Source organism: Corvus hawaiiensis, chromosome W (assembly GCF_020740725.1).
Source record: "Corvus hawaiiensis isolate bCorHaw1 chromosome W, bCorHaw1.pri.cur, whole genome shotgun sequence".
Lineage (NCBI taxonomy): Eukaryota > Metazoa > Chordata > Aves > Passeriformes > Corvidae > Corvus > Corvus hawaiiensis.
Genome location: NC_063254.1, coordinates 5,042,030 through 5,061,635, shown reverse-complemented (window position 1 = coordinate 5,061,635; position 19,606 = coordinate 5,042,030). Strand labels below are relative to the sequence as shown.

At 47.1% G+C, this 19,606-nt stretch overlaps 1 protein-coding gene across 1 annotated transcript in view; it reads right to left on the bottom strand.

Annotated features, from left to right (window-relative positions):
• Window positions 1–19,606, bottom strand: part of LOC125319331 (CBP80/20-dependent translation initiation factor-like) — a 516,903-nt gene that overhangs the window by 148,124 nt on the left and 349,173 nt on the right. The window contains exons 8-9 of the mRNA XM_048290438.1: window positions 12,844–13,285; window positions 10,610–10,939 (exon numbers count right to left, since the gene is read on the bottom strand). Coding sequence (XP_048146395.1) covers window positions 10,610–10,939; window positions 12,844–13,285 — 772 coding nt within the window. The remainder of the gene's footprint in view (window positions 1–10,609; window positions 10,940–12,843; window positions 13,286–19,606) is intronic.

Genomic DNA, 19,606 nt, shown 5'->3' with positions numbered 1-19,606 from the left:
GGACCAGATATTTGTGAGGGAGCCAGGGCCCCTCTCTCTCTGGGAGCGGCTCTTAACGAGTGTGAGAGAAAGGTTCATTCACAAAGAAAGAATGCAGGAGTATCATCATAGAATGCAGTGGAAGACACTCGAGCAAGGGATCCAACAGCTAAGAGAGGTGGCAATATTAGAGGTACTCTTTGGGAAGGATGGACAGCATGATAATGACCCCGATAAGGTCAGATGCACAGGACAGATGATGTGGAACCTGGCAAGGCTAGGGCCATCGCAATACACCACCTTCATTGCAACGATTGATGCTGACAATACCCGAGAAACAGTAGGCTCTGTTGCCAACAAGCTCAGGCATTATGACAGCATGATCAATGGCCCGCTGAAAGCTCATGCCTCTGCTGTGGTCCAGGACCTCAAAGAGGAGATGAAGGAGATGAGGGAGGAGATGAGGGAGGAGATGAGGAGGGTCAGTGTGGCACCAGTGCGAGTCACAGGCCCCCAAGTCAGAGCCCGTCGTCCCCCTGCTGGAGAGAGAGGGTACACCCCACGAGCTGAGCTGTGGTTTTTCCTGTGTGAGCATGGGGAAGACATGAAAAGGTGGGATGGGAAACCCACCTCTGTCCTGGCAGCGCGGGTGCGTGAACTCAAGGAGGGAGGCACTAACCGAGGGGGTTCCGCTAAGGTGAAGGTAGCCTCAGCCTCCCATGACCGAGCTGCCAGGTATTACAGAAGGGAGGATGATATGTCGGATCCCCTTGAAGGTACCTCGAGCATGTACGCCCAGGGAAAGAATGATAACCAGGGCTAGAGGGGCCCTGCCTCTAGCCAGGAAGAGGCACGGGAGAACCGAGTTTTCTGGACGGTGTGGATCTGATGGCCTGGCACATCAGAGCCACAAAAATATGATGCATTGGTTGATACTGGGGCACAGTGTACTTTAATGCCACCGGGACATGTGGGGGCAGAACCTGTATCCATCGCTGGGGTGACTGGGGGATCACAGCAGTTGACCCTTTTGGAAGCTGAGGTGAGCCTGACTGGGAAGGAGTGGCAAAAGCATCCGATTGTGACCGGCCCAGAAGCCCCGTGTATTCTGGGCATAGACTTCCTCTGGAACGGCTATTACAAAGACCCAAAAGGACTCAGGTGGGCATTTGGGATTGCTGCTGTGGAGGCAGAGGGCATTAGGCAGTTGAACACCCTGCCTGGACTATCTGAGAATCCTTCTGCAGTTGGGCTCCTGAAAGTGGAAGAGCAATGAGTGCCAATTGCCACCTCGACAGTGCACCGCCAGCAGTATCGGACAAATCGAGATGCTGTGATCCCCATCCACAAGATGATCCACGAGCTGGAGAGTCAAGGGGTGGTCAGCAAGACCCACGCACTCTTCAACAGCCCCATCTGGCCTGTGCGCAAGTCTGACGGGGAATGGAGATTGACTGTGGACTATCGTGCCCTGAATGAAGTGACTCCACCGCTGAGCGCTGCCGTGCCAGACATGTTGGAGCTCCAGTACGAGGTGGAGTCCAAAGCAGCAAAGTGGTATGCCATATTGACATTGCCAATGCATTCTTCTCCATTCCTCTGGCAGCAGAGTGCAGGCCTCAGTTTGCCTTCCCCTGGAGGGGCGTGCAGTACACCTGGAACCGACTGCCCCAGGGGTGGAAGCACAGTCCCACCATCTGCCATGGACTGATCCAGACTGCACTAGAAAAGGGTGAGGCCCCAGAACATCTGTAGTACATTGATGACATCATTGTGTGGGGGAACACCGCAACCGAAGTGTTTGAGAAAGGAGAGAGAATAATTCAAATTCTCCTACAAGCTGGTTTTGCCATCAAGAAGAGCAAGGTCAAGGGACCTGCCCGAGAGATCCAGTTCCTAGGAGTGAAATGGCAAGATGGACGACGTCAGATTCCCACTGAGGTCATCAATAAGATCACAGCAATGTCTCCACCGACCAGCAAGAAGGAAACACAAGCTTTCCTAGGCGCCATAGGTTTCTGGAGGATGCACATTCCCGAGTACAGCCAGATCGTGAGTCCTCTCTACCTGGTTACCCGCAAGAAGAATGATTTCCACTGGGGCCCTGAACAGCAGCAAGCCTTCGCCCAGATCAAACAGGAAATTGCTCACGCCGTAGCCCTTGGCCCAGTCAGGACAGGACCAGAGGTGAAGAACGTGCTCTACTCTGCAGCCGGGAACAATGGTCTGTCCTGGAGCCTCTGGCAGAAGGTGCCTGGTGAGACTCGGGGCCGACCACTGGGATTCTGGAGCCGAAGCTACAGAGGGTCTGAAGCCAACTACACTCCCACAGAGAAGGAAATCCTGGCAGCTTATGAAGGAGTCCAGGCTGCCTCAGTATTCGGCACAGAGGCACAACTCCTCCTGGCACCCCGACTACCGGTGCTGGGGTGGATGTTCAAAGGAAAGGTTCCCTCCACGCATCACGCCACCGACGCTACTTGGAGCAAATGGATTGCCCTCATCACGCAGCGCGCCCGAATTGGAAACCCAAGTCGCCCTGGGATCTTGGAAATAATTACGAACTGGCCGGAAGGTGAGACTTTTGGGTTATCTTCTGAAGAAGAAGAGGAGCAGGTGACATGTGCCGAAGAAGCCCCACCATATAACGAGCTACCAGAGAGTGAAAGACAATACGCCCTCTTCACTGATGGTTCCTGCCGAATTGTAGGAGCTAGCCGGAAATGGAAAGCCGCTGTATGGAGCCCCACACGACAAGTTGCACAGGCTACTGAAGGAGAAGGTGGATCGAGCCAATTTGCTGAGCTCAAAGCTGTCCAATTAGCTCTGGACATAGCTGAAAGAGAGAAGTGGCCAAAGCTCTACCTCTACACTGATTCATGGATGGTAGCCAATGCTCTGTGGGGTTGGCTGGAAAGGTGGAAGAAGGCCAACTGGCAGCGCAGAGGAAAACCAATCTGGGCTGCTGAAGAGTGGAAAGACATTGCCACTCGGGTAGAGAAGCTATCCGTGAAGGTCCGTCATGTAGATGCTCACATCCCCAAGAGCCGGGCTAATGAAGAACATCGTAACATCAAACAAGTAGATCAGGCTGCGAAAATAGAGGTGTCCCAGATAGACTTGGATTGGCAACATAAAGGAGAACTGTTCCTAGCTCGATGGGCCCATGATGCCTCAGGTCATCAGGGCAGAGATGCCACCTATAAGTGGGCACGAGACCGAGGGGTGGATCTAACCATGGACAGTATCTCCCAGGTTATCCATGATTGTGAGACATGCGCTGCGATCAAGCAGGCCAAGCGGGTGAAGCCTCTGTGGTATGGTGGGCGATGGTCCAAATACAAGTATGGGGAGGCCTGGCAGATTGATTACATCACACTGCCTCAAACCCGCCAAGGCAAGCGCTATGTGCTCACAATGGTAGAAGCCACCACTGGATGGCTGGAGACCTATCCTGTGCCTCACGCTACGGCCCGGAACACCATCCTGGGCCTGGAAAAGCAAGTCCTTTGGAGACATGGCACCCCTGAGAGAATCGAGTCTGACAATGGGACTCATTTCAAGAACAGCCTTATAAACACCTGGGCTAGAGAACATGGCATTGAGGGGGTATACCACATCCCTTACCATGCACCAGCAGCTGGGAAGGTTGAGCGGTGTAATGGACTGCTTAAAACCACCTTGAAGGCACTAGGTGGGGGGACTTTCAAAAACTGGGAGGTGCATTTAGCAAGAGCCACCTGGTTAGTTAACACCCGAGGCTCCACCAGCCGAGCAGGCCCTGCCCAGTCCGAACCCCTACAAACAACAGACCGGGATAAGGTTCCAGTGGTGCACATGAGAGGTATGCTTGGGAAAACTGTTTGGGTAAAGTCTGCCTTGAGCAAAGACAAACCCATCCGTGGGGTCGTTTTTGCTCAGGGACCAGGTTGCACCTGGTGGGTGATGCAAAAGGATGGAGAGACCCGATGCTTACCTCAAGGGGACCTTGTTTTAGGATGAACTACCCATGGCTCTGTACTTGTATCAGTATCAGCATGTATATTTGTATATAATTTGGGTGATGCATAGATTTATATGGTTAAAAAAGTTAAGTTTCCTGTAACATGTTAGTATGGGAAAAAATTCGGGGTGGATAATGTTGGGGTTTTTAGTTTAGTTTTAGTTTTTTTCCTGTTAAAGGAATTTTCTCCCATATGCATGTTGCTAGGGGACAAATAGCTGTACTTAAGAAAGACAAAAAGGGGAATGGGGCGGGCCTGGATACTCCTTTGTCTACACCTGGGTGTGGAGTCAGTTCGCTCTGAGCTTCCGGAGAGAGAAGCTGCAGAGAAAGGAGCTGCTGCTGCTTTCTTTTGGCCATTCTTTCTTCCTGCTGGAAACAACGCCAGGACCCCAAAAGCCGCTTTCCCTGCCCTGCTGGAGACCGGGCTGTGGCTGCCCCGCTCCGCTGCTGCTTCGAGTTTTCGCTACGCTGTAGCCCTGCTCGCCCTGCCTGCCTGGGCCTCCATGGGGTTTTCCCATCTGGATACATCTCGTCTGCCACCCGGGATCTGTGTTCGTCCCTGCAGCTCCAGCCTGCCGCTCTAGCCTGTCGCTCTAGCCTGCCGTTCCAGCCTGCCGTTCCAGCCTGCTGTTCCTGAGAGTCCGGGATCGGCTGCCCAGGGGTTTGTAAAGCCTTTGTTCCAGCCCTTCCCGGGATCCCAGGGCACTGGTGCCACGTGCTTCCCGAGCTCGCTCCGGAGCGCCCCCTACAGCCGCGGGGGAACCATCGCACCTGCCCTGCTCACTGGGAGCCACCAGCGCCCCTGCCGGCTGCGAGCGGAACTGCACCCGAGGGGAAATAGCCTGACAGCCAAGAAGGCTGGGACTGGGTTTGTGTTTGCTGTTACTGCCATAGTTGTTGTTTTGTTTGACTGGTTATATACATATATATATATAGAGAGAGTAAAGAACTGTTATTCCTATTTCCCACATCTTTGCCTAAAGGCCCTTGATTTCAAAATATAATAACTTGGAGGGAAAAGGGGTTATATCTGCCACTTCAAGGGGGTCTTCTGCCTTCCTTAGCAGACACCTGTCTTTCAAAACCAAAACATCATGGTACTCATTGCTCACTTCTTGTAAATATGAACTGGAGGTCCCTTCAAGGGGATCAGAAGTAACATCAGCCCTTCTGTTCTGTCTGAGGACTTGCCCACAGGAAACTGGAGCAGCATTTATCCTTGAGGGGTTTCCTGCGGTGTTTGTTTTCCCTTTCAATCACGTCCCTGTTCTGCTAGGGCAGAGGTGGGTTTTCCATCCCACTTCATGTCTTCTCCATGGTCATGCAGGTAAAACTGCAGGGTACCTCATGGTGCGGACCGTCTCCCTTGAGCAGGGAGGCACTTTTTCCTAATAGCTGAGATTCTGGTCCGTAGTGGCAGGGCATGGGACATTTCCTCTTTCAATTGCTTGAGGTCCTCTTTAAATTGCTGGTGGTCCTTGGACAGTCTTTCTACAGCCGCGGCACAGGTTGATAGGATGTCCTTCCTATAGCTGGGGTTGGGTAGTCACCTGAAGCACTGTTTGTTCTCCTTTCATTGACATAAATGCCAATGAATTGGCTTATGGCAATGACGTGCTACATGCAAACTTCTGCCACATGGATTGTGTACACTGGACTTCATCTGGATCTATAGAGTGATGCCTTAAAGAACCTAGAAATGAAACAACACACTTTCGAGATAATATTAGTATAGGAGGTAATATAAAGGCTGGTCTTTATTGGAGGCCTCCAGGGGCAGATATGGAAAATGCCTAAATGCCCATTCCTGCACAGGGTGAATACAGTTTTGTAAGTTTAGCAAATTAGCATAACTGACAAAAATCCACAATTAGAGACATAAGTGGTGAGGTAATTCCTCCCGGTTCAACCCCTTTTTAAATCCTCTCCCCTCAGACAGAAACTAAACTTTGTTTATGAAAATGTGTATTGAAGAGTTGGTTTTAACCTTGGTTCCCAGGAAGAACCAAGATAGGATAGGGGCCTTGGGTCTCCTGCTTGGAGTCTGGAATGTGTTTTGTCTTTCTGCCTATCAAGGTAGGGGAAAGTACTGGGGCTAGCTAGGAACTATATAACTACACAACAATAGAGCCAGAATATATGTGTAAAGAATTTAGAGAATATATAAAAGCAAAAATCATTCTGGCAACAAGAGGACTGGTCGTTATTTGAATCCTCATAAAGTACCTCCAGCACAGCTAATTCTGTCAGGTGCTGGATACCTTTCTGCATGTTGTTCCACTTGCCTGGGTACAATGGTAGATCATCCTTGAAAGGATAACTTTCCCTCATGCTTGACAGGAATCACCTTCAGAGGCTGAGAGTTTCTGTTCTCTTCCCAATCCCCTTGTCAATGCCCACATACCGGGACAGGGATCCCAGCTGCTTGGCTTCACTACCCTCTAATTTCCAATCGTGGACCTACTTCCTCTTCACCTCTCACTAAGAAAACTGATTTGGTCTTGGATTTCTGTGGTAGCCTGTTAACCCCCTGATTCTGTGATGCCATGTTCCCCCTGTTCCCTGCCCTAGCCTTGGCCACTCCCTCGGTTTCTCCCTATTGGCTCCTGTACCCCAACCCCGCCCAAGGACTGCCCCTGGGCCCCTGACAAAACCACCCTGCACCCAGACCACGAGGTCTCTCTCTCTGCCTCTGAGGGCGCCAGGACAAGATGTGAATAAAGCCATCTTACCACCCTCATGGGAGACCCTTCTCTACCTCCTTTATCACCACTGTGTTGTAACGCTGCTGGCTGCCGGAGCCAGATCGCGGGGCTGTCTGAAATGGACTCCGGGATGTGACTAGTTGCACGGCCCTAGGTAACTCCCACTGTGCTCACAGGGAGCTGCAGCCTGCTAGGCAGTTAAGCGGTTACAACAGATTTCTTCTTCTGTATAAGGGCAACTGCTACCGGCATGGGTTGTTCCTTTGGTTCAGCTGCAGTTTGAGTGGCCATTGTGCCTGTTGGTCTGCTTTCCTCCTCCTTCCCCTGAGGGTGCTGTCTAGTGTCAAACCTCGTCCAGTAAAGAGTAGCCTGGGCCAAACACATTGCAATAACTTTGTGCCTCTCTGGAACTGCCACAGCACTTTCCTTGCAAATATTCTGTCACTTTATCAGGGTCCTGTAGTTGTTCAGGGGTGGACTTCCAAACCATTGGAGCAGAGAATTTTTCCAAAAACTGGCCCATATTCTCCCACATTCCATGCCACTCATGACTGTCCACCCTTGGCACAGATCTTTGAATGACCTTCCTAGAAATTTCTTTTGTAACTCTAAACATGGTGTTGACTGTACTGAGGAGACCTGGCAGACTGAGCAACAAGAACATGCTTTCCTTAACATCCAAAGAGAATTCAAAATTCTCAAAAGCTGTTGTAACAGGCCTGAAGGAGGAAAAGGGGGTGAAAAGCTGGGGAAAATCATCTTCCCTTGTTCTCCCTACAGACTGGGTACAATTATTAATGAATTTCCCAGAGGTAGTGCAGGGAAGGGCAGGAGAGCAACACTGAATACATATCCCAAATGACCCTCATTGCCCTTGATGTTATCATGTCATAAGCTAATATCACACAGTACAGCAACAAAGCAATTCTGATCACTCTTCCTGCTCAGAAAAAGATCATAATGAGGAGCCACATGTTGCATATACAGGAGTATACACAGTGTTAGGTACCACAACCATGTGAACAGACCAAGCAACATTGTGACCATCGGTTCTGTACCTAATACAACAAATGCTTAGATCCAATTTGGTTCCAACCCACTCTGGGCAAATCTGTTGTCATCTCAACCCTTCGAGCCCCATATTAGCCACTAAATAAGGCTGTCATGGTTTAGGAATGGTATTGCCCAATTTAGTGTTCCCACTGAAACACTCCAAACCAGCGCCACTCACTCACTCCCTCCTCTCTCTCCCCATATGGCAGGCTGGAGAGGAGGATTGGAGGCACAAAAGGTAAAGATCACGAGTTAAGAACAATATATTACAAACAGCAATGAAGTAAGAAACAAATGGTAACAACATTAATAACAGAGTGTACAAGACAAGTGAACGATTCACCCACAAGTGCTCACCATGTTGAACCCAGCGCTACCCTGACCATTCACTCTGACACCGGCCCAACTGGAAGGGACCCATCCCTGTTCACTCCATGTGTATGACATGAGGTGGTATAGAATAACCTCAGGGTTCTAGACATGCTCCTCCTGTCTACCGCAAAAATTAACCCTGTCCTGGCCGGAACCAGGACAGGACATCATGCTGTCATCATGCCGTGTCCAGCTACATGTTCCTGATAAGCACTTTGAGACTCTCTGTAGATATGAGATATATTATTTATCCTACATTCATGCTATGAAGAGCTGAATATGAAACCATTTATTATTGCACACAATGCTGCAGTATAAGTCAGTCTATTGGGTCTGGTGGTAGGGGTGGAAATGCTGGGGCAAGAGAAGAAAGTAAGTTTGAAGAGTCCTTCATAACCCACTGTCCTCAATTTTTGGATAACACCCTGCTTCTCCCTGGCCATTGCTCCTGGAATTTATTTTGGATTTCTTAGCATCACTCAGACAAATGGGAGAAGACATAAGAGTTACTTGGCATGGGAAGAGAGAGATGCATGGAAGGTTTAGAACTCCCTCCAGCCCCTTGCTGTTAAATCTGAAACTAATGAGGACCACAATTTTTCTCCTCCTGCTGTACAATTGCTTTGGAAATAAATCAATCAGGAAAAAATCCAGTTCAGGTACAGGCAATGGGCAAATATGTGTGCTGCCCAAAGGCTTTGCAGGGGACAGTGGAGAAGGAGCAAGCAGAGGAAGAGATGCTGAGTTTGATACGCACCCAGAGCAGCAAGAGAAGCAAAACCAATCAGTGACTTTCCAGAATTATGTTTGGTTATGCTAAATATTGATTTTCATTATTTTATTTTGCTTCTTCTTTCCTGCTTGCTGTGTTGCCCAAAAGCCAACTTAAGGTACAGGCAGCCAGGCACAGCAACCAAGGGATATCACAGACAAATGAAATGAGAGCTTAATATGCCCCACAGATGGCATGGGTGCATGAGGGAATAGTCAAATGGAAACACATATTAAATTAAGGATAGAAATTCATGGTTTCAACTCTACATGTCCTGTCTTCATAGAGGCAGAAAGATGGAGGCCCATGTGACACCCTCCCCAGAAAGCAAACTGTGGCACTACAGTAAAGCATGCTTCCCCCAGCAGATTGTGGGCAGCTGAGGACAGTCCTGTTTCCCCATCATCCACCATTGTCATAGAATCACCTAGGCTGGAAAAGACCTCCAAGATAATCAAGTTCAACTGTTAAGCTCATGGACCAGTTATCAGAGCCTGTCTTGGGGTGACCTTATGATGTGTATCCCATATCGCTGCCTATGCCCAGAAATTAATTTCTGTGCCTTTCTATGCCTCTAAACTGAGCCTGAGAGGGGGAAGGAAAAAAAAACTGAGCAAAACTTTTTCAAGCAGTTCGCAGCTTGTTCAAGGTCACACACAGATAGCAATTTGTTTCCCAGCTGCAGCAGGGGAGGGAGGAAGCACCCGACTGGCTGCCCCAGGACAGTTTTTTTTTTTGGCCAGTTTTTCAGCTGCTTTTTTCTCTGGAGAGAGACTGAGAGTTGCATTTTTCCTTCCCTGGAATTTCAGATTTTCTCCCTTTTCTACTGGACTGCTTGATTGCTTTAACATCAGAACACATCGGGAGGACTTTCCACTGGGCACAGAGGGCCTGGCCCTGGGCCAAGCCCCAGCTCCGAGGAGACCAAAGGGAGGACTCTAACATTTTCCCAGGTTTTTCCCCCACAGCGAAAGATTTTATTATTTAGCATTATTTTCCTTTTCCCGTGTGTTTGTTAAATAAATAGTTTTATCTCCTTCACTTTCCTTTGAGGAAAATTTATTTTTCCCAAACCTGGTGGGGGAGGGGTGGTTGTGCCTTCTCTCAGAGGATATATTTCTAAATTTGGCCAAACCGGAACAGAGCCACTACTTTTTTCTCCCCCCCCCCCCAGTTTTATTGTCAGTGATGATTTTGGAGTAAGCAGTCAACCAATGCTGCATACACCAATAAACAAGTCACCCAAAATAATTAGCAAATACACAAATTATTTCAGTCTGTGTTGCAATCAGAAACCAGGACCAAGCCCTTCAACCAAGCGATGAAACCAATAGCCTACTCAGGGAACATGACTTAACTTGGTATCTCTGGTGCTGAAATAGACCCTCCACTGTAAGACCCTCTGAGTTCTCTTCATGACATGGGGATGCTGCCACAAGCAGCCCACTAGTTTCACGGATAGGCCCTGGAGTGAGATACTGTAATTACATGTACAGCTCATGAAATGGGAATGAAGAGCAACTTGACAATGCACTCAGTGCCATGTTATCTATGGTAACCATTAAAGATGTGCACAGACAAAATTGCAGGTACACTTCTGTTCTCCTCTCATCAACTGAGTTCAAAAGGAATTTGATAGCAACTCAGCTCCCGTCCAAATGCATGCTAAGACCATGCAGGGTGATGCTGCAGTTATCTAACCAACTAATTTTATCTCATTACCTGCAACATGTTGAGGAGTAGACTCCGGAATTTGGTTCCTTCCACCATGAAGAGGGCCATTTTGTCACAGAGCTTGGCTGCTGTGGAAGCAAAGCTGCGGTCTGTCACTGCTTTCTGGTAGATGGTCTTGACTATCTCCCCCAGCATTTCCTCAGAGTTGGTAGAGTTCTGGGCCTCCTCCATGAATGTGGTGAGCTTGGAGTCAACGTCACTGCTGTTGTTCCTCATGCTATTGAGAATTTCAATTAATTTGTCCATTTTATTCTTTTCAGGATTGGTGGTTTCCACCATGACTTTGTCCTGGTCCGTGGAAAGGGAAAGACAAGGCATCTGTTACACAAGGAAAAAACAGACATATCATCCCTTGTCCTTCCACAAACAGAAAAGGGGGAAGGGGATTGGAGAAACATATAAACAGACATAGAAAAAACAAAACATCTTTTAGCAACACAATGGTATAATCTCAGCATTGAAAACCACAAGTGAATGAATCCTGTCCCAGAAATGCTCTTTGTCCATTTCCCACAGCACTCAATCCCAAAGTCTTCCCCCTCAGCTCAGGAAGAAGATTTCCTCAAGGGTCCTGAGCCAGGATGTCAAAGTCTGACTACCCCTGACTTTCTTTGGCATCTTGGACTGGTTTCTGTGTGTGTCTGCCACATGGTGATAATGGATTTTTTTTTTTTGTCTCTATTTTGAAAGTGCACCAATGTTTGCAAAATGCTCAGATAAGAATCCTATGAAAATGTCTACTTTTTAATATACTCATGAGGGGAAGAGGAGGGGCAGACACTGACCTCTTCTGTGTGGTGAGCAGTGACAGGACCTGAGGGAATGGCCTGAAGTTGTGTCAGGGGAGGTTTAGGCTGGATATTAGAAAAAGGTTCTTCACCCAGAGGGTGGTTGGGCACTGGAACAGGCTCCCCAGGGAATGGTCACAGCATCAAGCCTGACAGAGTTCAAGAAGCATTTGGACACTACTCTCAGGCACATGGTGCGACTCTTGGGGTGTCCTGTGCAGGGCCAGGAGTTGGACTCAATGATCTGTGTGGGACCTTCCAAGTCAACATATTCTGTGATTCTGTGATATATTTAATGATTTAAATTGAGATTAAAGATGTCACATGATCCCAGCATTTGAAAAACTCTTAAAACATGCTATATAATACAAAACTGCAACAATTTTTTGGACAACCCCAATGCCAAACAGCAGTTGGAATTGTCCAAAACTCCCTTCAGGAGGCCAGTTGTGTTGACAATACCCACCCACCCCCTAAGATTGGGTACTTATGTGATGTGTTTCTTATAAGACTATAAATTCACAGGGAGAGCATTAATCATCTGAAAGTCTCTACTATACTCCTATTGCTTTAAAAAACATAAAAATAACTAACAAAATCTCTTCCTCCCCCTCATGCCACATACATAAATAGTAAATGCTCATGCATTCAAAGGTATACATTTCCAACATGCACTCCCATGGAGTTGTATATGTTCAGGTTATTTTTGCTACTTATTTTGGAAATCTCATTGGAGATACCCTTACAGATTCATTTTCTAGTCTGACAAAAGAATCTCAAGAGAAAGAATCTGAGTTTCACAGGGGGAAAATGGAAATATCATCTCCAAATTCTTCAGAAATCTGATGCTGAATATTGTTTCAAAAAAGTATTTCTCCTCTGTCACTTGCATGCAATAGTTTAGCTATTGTTAGGTTGTTGGAAGGAAGTGGGAAAGATAAGGTCATTTCAATTAATTGCTGAGATAAATGGATATCAATATTGAAGTAGCTGACTACAGCTATTCAGCACTCAAAAGTCAAAGCTTGGGATTTAGCTCTGTAATTGTAGAGAGACAAATTGCCTTTTTTAGACCTCTTTGCAAAGTCGATGAGCTCTGCAGACTGGAAGGGAGTCAGTTGGAAGGTGCACCCACATCATAGCTCATGTGTGAACCAGCTTTCCCCAAGGGTATGCAGGAAAAGAGTTCCCAGTCTTTGAAGAACTCAAGCTGGTAGCAACCTCAACCAAGAAGTCAAGCTCCAAGACTTAATTGTGTCAATAAAAGGCCTCCTGAAGAAGCATGAAGACACTTTGAGAGAAGTGTTGACACTGGGAGATTAAGATGCATTGATGGAAAGGTTTCTTGAGCCCACCCCACCCTTTGTATGGAAAATGGCCAACAGCCAGACTCTTGTAAAAAGGGAAATTCAACATTTCCCTAAGAAATAATACCTTTTCTTTTAGTCTCCTTTGCAGCCTGTCTTTGGAAGACTGAAGCAAACTGATCTTGGGTCTTTCCCCAATGCGTTCATGAATGCTGTCTTTCTGCTTGGTCTCTGACTCTTGGATGTACTGCTGAGACTGCTTCTCCATAGCCTCCAGGCCTCGGTGCATCTCCAAGGGAATGTGAACTGCACAGATGGAGGTGTCCTCGATTTTCAAGTTCTCAGTCTCTTTGGTGTTTCTGTGTGTTTCTTTGTCATTGGGCAAGTGTTTCTGGTTGTGGTGCCATCTCCGGTTCTGACTGTAGCCATGGTGGCCTGTCCTGCCTGAGGAGTGAGGGGCCTGGCCTCCTTGGTAGAGTTTCTGGTGGTCCCTGTTGTGTTTGGTGCCACCTTGCTGATGATCTGCATGCTGCTGAGACTTGTTCCCACCAGGAAGTCTCTGCTGTCGCCTAGAAAGTCAAAGAAGGTCATTAGTTCAACCTTCTCTGCATGGTCCTTTTTGGTCAACACATCTGTCCCACCAAACAGACTGGCCCTTGGTGGGTGGGCTCTGTGGGTCTCCCTACTACAAGAGGGGACTCAATTTCTTGACATCTAACAATCTCGCACATCTAAATCTCTTTCAGAAAGAGGGATATTTCAGCTGAAAGTTTTCATGAACAGTTAGATATATTACTTTGGTTACCAGGAAAATCTCTCCCAGCTTTCTGTGTTTTCTGTGTTGCTTCCATACTGAACCAGGGAATATCTGGTTAGTCCCAGCTGAGCAAAGGGAAGTCAGGCAGGCAAGAAATATCAGGAGATATTTTTTTCTGAAGACCTAAGGACCTCCTGATACACCTGGCCTACAGCATTGTTTGCTCCTCTTGACTGCCATCTCTGCTGTACTAACATGGCATACTGCTGCATGGGTTTGCAGTGAACAATTTAAAGTGTATCAGGAATTTCAAAGTGGAAAAAAATAAGCTAAAAAGTAAATTGCCAAGTAAACAAGGTGCCCACACTAAATGGTTTTGTTTGGCTTTTTGTAGTGGGTTGACCCTGGCTGGATGCCAGCCACCTACCAAAGCCTCTCTATCACTCCCCTCCACAACTGGACAGGGGAGAGAAAATAAAACAAAGGGTTCATGAGTTGAGATAAGGACTGGGAGACATCACTCAGCAAATACCGTAATGGGCAAAACAAGCTCAAATTAAAAATATTAATTGAATTTATTACCAACAAAATCAGAGCAGGATAATGAGAAGTAAAATAAGACCTTAAAAGAACACCTTTCCCCCCCCCCCCCCTCCCCCCTTCCCAGCTCTACCTCCACCCTCAGCAGTGTAGGGAGACAGGGAATGGGGGTTATGGTCAGTTCATCATGTGTCATTTCTCTCGCTGCTCAGAGAAAGGAGTCCTTCTCCTGCTCCAACATGGGATCTCTCCCACTGGAGATAGTTCTCCATGAACTTCTCCAATGTGAGTCCATCCCATGGGAAACAGTTCTTCACAAACTGCTGCCATGTGGGTCACTCTTCCACAGGGTGCAGTCCTTCAAGGACAGGCTTCTCCAGCATGGGGTCGTCTCTCCCCAGGCCTCCCACGGGGTCACAGCCTCCTCTCAGGCATCCATCTGCTCCAGTGTGAGTGTCCTCCACAGGCTGTGGGTGGATCTCTGCATCCCCATGGATCTCCATGGGCTGCAGGGGGTCAGCTGCTTCACCATGGTCTTCACCATGGGCTGCAGAGGAATCTTGGCTCTGGTGCCTGGAGCACCTCCTCCCCCTCCTTCTCCCCTGGCTTTGGTGTCTGCAGAGTTGGTCCTCTCACATGTTCTCACCCTGCTCTTCTCTGGTCACAATTGCAACTGAGCCATAACTTTTTTCTTCTTCTTCTTAAATATGTTATCACAGAGGTGTTGCCACCATTTCTATTTGGCCCAGTCTTGACCAGCAGCACATACGTCTTTGGAGATACCAGGGATTGGCTCTGATGGACATGGAGGAAGCTTAGGGCAGCTTCTCACAGAAGCCATCCCTGTAGCACCCCCCCCCCCCCCCCCCCCCCCTTCCCCTGCTACCAAAGCTTGGCCATGCAAACCCAATACACCTTTCTTTATGCATGTCCTTCATCATTGCTACACCAGGACAGGACACATGCATGGATGAAGAAGCTGAGGATCATGCTTGGCTCTGGCAGCATGGGGAGCCAGGACCATTGTCTCCAGATAGGCTATATGCATACAGCTCCAAACAGATAACATGGAAATTCAACAGCCACAGAGAGGAGGAACTGCCTGCAAATGGTTGGCTCAAGAGACTACAGTGACTCAGAAGGGGCAAGCAAGCCCCTGTGTGCTGGCTAGAACCAGTAGCTGAGATGATAACTCCCCCCAAAAAAAACAGTCAAATGGAAAAAACCACTTTGGCAGCCTCAGACATTTCATATTTCCACATAGGCTGCAGCATGGCTGTCTCGAGCAGAGAAGACAGAGACAGAATGCCATCATCAAGGATGCAACTAAGAAGGAAATTGTCCTGGAATGGTGTACTTTCACCCAAGACAGTGCAGGGCTAGCCCTAAGCAGGGCAGCACCTCCCTGCCTTTCCAATGCCTCTTTAATGCTCAGTCTTGACTCTGAGAGCACGGGGGATGCTTTAATGCTCAGTCAGATGAAGGAATTTGCCATTCACAAAGACATTTCAATGGTCAGCAGCTAAACAGTTTCCAACCCTGCCTGCCAAAGCCATCTGCCCATGGAATCTGTATTCCTTGGCATCCCCAGGAGTTAAAACCTATATTTGAGGCCAACTGGCTCATAACCATAGAGTGAGGGTTCGTGATTGGCAAACATGGGAGGAAGATGCTTCGTGGTAGTGGCAGTAGAAGGAATTTGTCTTAAGTCTCAAATCACCACATCCAGTTTTCTGAGATATTCAACGTGGGTTTTTTGTTTGGGTTGTTTTTGGGGTTTTTTGCAAGCTGAATGGCAGGGAAGTAAAAAAAAAAAGAAAAAAAAGGAAAAAAAGAGGGGGAGAAGCTTTCCTGTTTGCTGGAGCTTACAAGCAGTTTATGAGTACAGATTCTCCACATCAAGTTTTCCTGGCATTTCTTTGTTTCCTCTCAGTAACACAATCACATAAACAGCTTTGTAAAGAGCAGCACTTATTAAAAGGGGAATATCAAAATAAAAGTTAATTAAAACCCTTATCCAGTACCAAGCCCTCACATGCTTAAGCATGCAAGTTGTGCTTTCTGTGGCTTTGCTCTTCTCTCAAACATCTGTTTGGGTACACTTGCAGCCTTGGGTCATAAACCAGACAGACTTCTACTTTATTTAAATGGAAATTATTGCACGGAAATTATTGCACAGAAATTATAAAAGTTTCACACAGCTTTAATTTCAGCAGAGGTAAGGGAAAATGCCTGGAAATGAGCTGGAAACCAAACTGCTCTGAATTCCTGCAAGAAATGCATGTGGGGAAAGTTTTTTCCTAAAGACATAATGATATTATAATCCAAACTGTTTCTGTTTAATGGTTGTGAAAGAAAAAAATGTTTTAAAAAAACCAACCCAGTTAAGTCAATGTGGAATATGCAAGATTGTTCTATTTGGGGCTTTTACATTAGATGGGGAGAGGACTGGCAGCTCCATCCCTGTATGGGACAGCTAAAAGGTGATATCCCCATGGCAAGGGGCAGAGCAAACACAGACTGAAGCTCTGCAGTCACTGACCACAGGACACAAAACACTAGAGTTAAAGAAGTTAAGGAAAAAAGATTGCAAGAAAGAAAAGGCAAAGGAGGTAGAATGGTAAACAAGGATCAACGTCTGTGACTTGGCAGCAGTCAGGGGTCTAGACAATTATCCAGCATTCAAGCAAAGACTTGTTGTGTGCTTTTATCTTCCCAACACTCCAGCAAAGAAGAAAAGCCAAGAAGAAATAGGATCTGCAGGGAAGAAGAGCCAAAGCAGGAAGAATGGGACCCAGATCTTGAAACTTTTTTGAATGCATAGCATCGCAAAGCCTGGGAGGTTGGGATGACCCGTCCTTGCTCTTAGGTGTGACCAAGATGCTGGGCACATAGAGAGCCCCAGGAAGGGACAAATTGGTGTAGCAGGGCATCTTGCCCCCCACAAGAACTTATCTGTTGTTTGTTAACCGATCAGATAACTCAAACAGGACAAGCTGTCTTATAGTGAGTTATTTTGGTGCCATGGAGTTAACACTGGTCTGGCATCTCCTAGCTGCCAATAAACATCTTACAGTTGAAGTGATATCTGGAAAGATAAGCTGGATTTCTAACAGACACCTCACTTTACGACTATAAAAGCAACACCAAACTTTCACAAAGCAGAAATTTTCTATACATTTCCCTGGAAATGTATGGAGTTTCTCCCATGAGTAGGGAAGCCTGCTTTGCAGTTGCTGACCTGGAGGTTAAGTGAAAGGAATCTGTGTACATCATCATAATTTCTGTGGTAAGTTACATTTAACTCCTAATCAATACTATTTGTTTTGCTAGCTTTAATATAGTTACCTTGATATCATGCACTGTTTTATGTTATGCTGTAATCTACTAGTAGTTCTTTTTAGTTTTATACTGTGTAGTAACTCTAAGATCTTTTGTCTGTTTAATAAATAATTCATTTTTATAAATAGACATGATCTGCCATTACTAGAACTTGTGGGCCAGAATGATTTGCTAAATTTAAACTGTTGCCAAAATTTGAAGCCAAGGCAGGGCTTGTCTGAAGCTCCCACTCGTCCCGTGACAGTTGGGGACCAGGGCACCCCACAACATGCGTGGGTTGAGTTGATGGTAACAACCTCATGCTTGTTCAAGGGCAGGAATGTAGGTGCACAGATGGCAGCTTGGGGTGACATGCCAAGCTTAGGAAACCAGACCATGTAGGAACCTAGAGGCACTTTCCAACCCAGGCTTTTAGGTTGTGATGCTGAAGGGAGGAACAGCTGAAGCTTGAATCACACAGCAACATCTGCAAGAAAAGCAAGAATTCACCCCATAAAAAATGCTGCAGTTACTGGGAAATCCTTCTTCTGTCCCTCTCTGCTCATCCTTTGGTGTAAGGACACAGTGCCTTGTGGGCAACCCTACTTCAGCTACAAGAAAAAGTATCTAGACAGCACAGTAGTCTCTAACATCTTGACTCCATTTAATATTAATTAACTATTTTCACTTCAAAGGCCAAATTCCAATTCAGCTCAAAACTTCCCCTGACTTCAGTGGGACCAGGGATTTGGCCATTGGTCACTGTGGAAACTAGAGACATTCAGAGTCACAGAAAAACTGCAGAAGTATTAAAAACCAAGGGGAGACAGTCAGGGTTACCAAACTGGAAATAGGATGGTATTGTTTATGCTATCATTTCTCTACCAATTTTTAAATTTAATTAAGTAAATGAGATACCTTTCAACAGAATTTATATCTGACAAATGTCTACTCTATCAGAGGAGCTTATGCAAACAAATCTAAGGCTTCAGCTGTCTTAGTGATTACCAGTCTATATGCTCAGAAATATGGGATTCCTGCAAGTTTTTTACTACATCATTTCCTCCCAAGGAAAGGGGCTGGAAGGCACAGGGCTGGGGAAAATAACTCCAGACACATGGACAACTGTGGTCTAAAACAGTTGGTCTGTTCCATCAGCCCTGCTCATAGCCCCCTGTGCTAGCTTAAAAGTAAAGTGGCAGGAGAAATGAACCTCACTCAATTACCTCAAGAAAGATTACAGGTCAGTTACAATCTACTAAAGAGATTACAATGAATACAATGATACAGAGAAAACTGGTAGAGTAAACCTGGCACCCTGTTGGTCAGAGTGATGGTTGCAGTCTTGTCGAAGTAATGGTCACAGTCCTGTTGAAGTTCTGGTCCTGCTCTGGATCCAGAGTGGTACCAGAAGTCCCACAACCCAAAGATATGCTCAGGTTCAGGTGGGGAATGCTCAGTACCTCCCCCAGGGTGGGGAGTTGCACAATGGAATGATGTAATACTGTGAGTCATGGGATATTTTGGGAGTCTGATGGGTTAAGTCATTGCAGGAGGACTGCTCGCTGCAGCACTGTGCCTCCAACCTCTTCCTCCTTCACCCAGCAGGAGAGCCACACCTTCTTCCAGTGCCAGCTCTCGCTGCCACTTCCCTTCACGAGATATCTTCAATCCTACACCACAAGGGCAAGAAAGACTGCCTGGGCAGTGCCCCCACCCCGCGGCTGTGAAATCTTAAAGATACAATGACATTTTCGTTGCATTGCGGTCTTGGCACAGCAAGCCTCCCTGCTTTTTGCTGCTTCTCTGCCATTTGGGAGTCCAGAGCTGATGCGTGGGATGTCATCTGAGGCCAGGGCCACCCCTCCCTGTTCCCTTTCTGTGCAGTAGCTCGACATCGCAACCAAGCCCTGCCCACCTCCCCTGCAGGTTGCCATAGGTGGTGCCAAGGACCAATCGCCATTTGAGTGAGACCCTGAGGGAGTCGTCCCTTTCCTCCCACTCTCTCTCTGAGCCGCCATTGACTGCCTGGAGAGGTTCCGGGCTCGCATTGGAGCATCCCCTGAAGCTGCGGGAGAGTCACTGCAGCCTCTCTGCCTTGCCTGAGCCACCAGCGCCCTCTGCCGGTTATAGTCATAACTACACCAAAGGGGAAACTGCTTAAAGGGTGGGGAATTTGTTATTGTTTCTTTTTGTTGTTTGTTCTGTCTTGTTACATATATATATATATATTCTAGTAAAGATCTGTTATTCCTTTTCCCATATTTTTGCC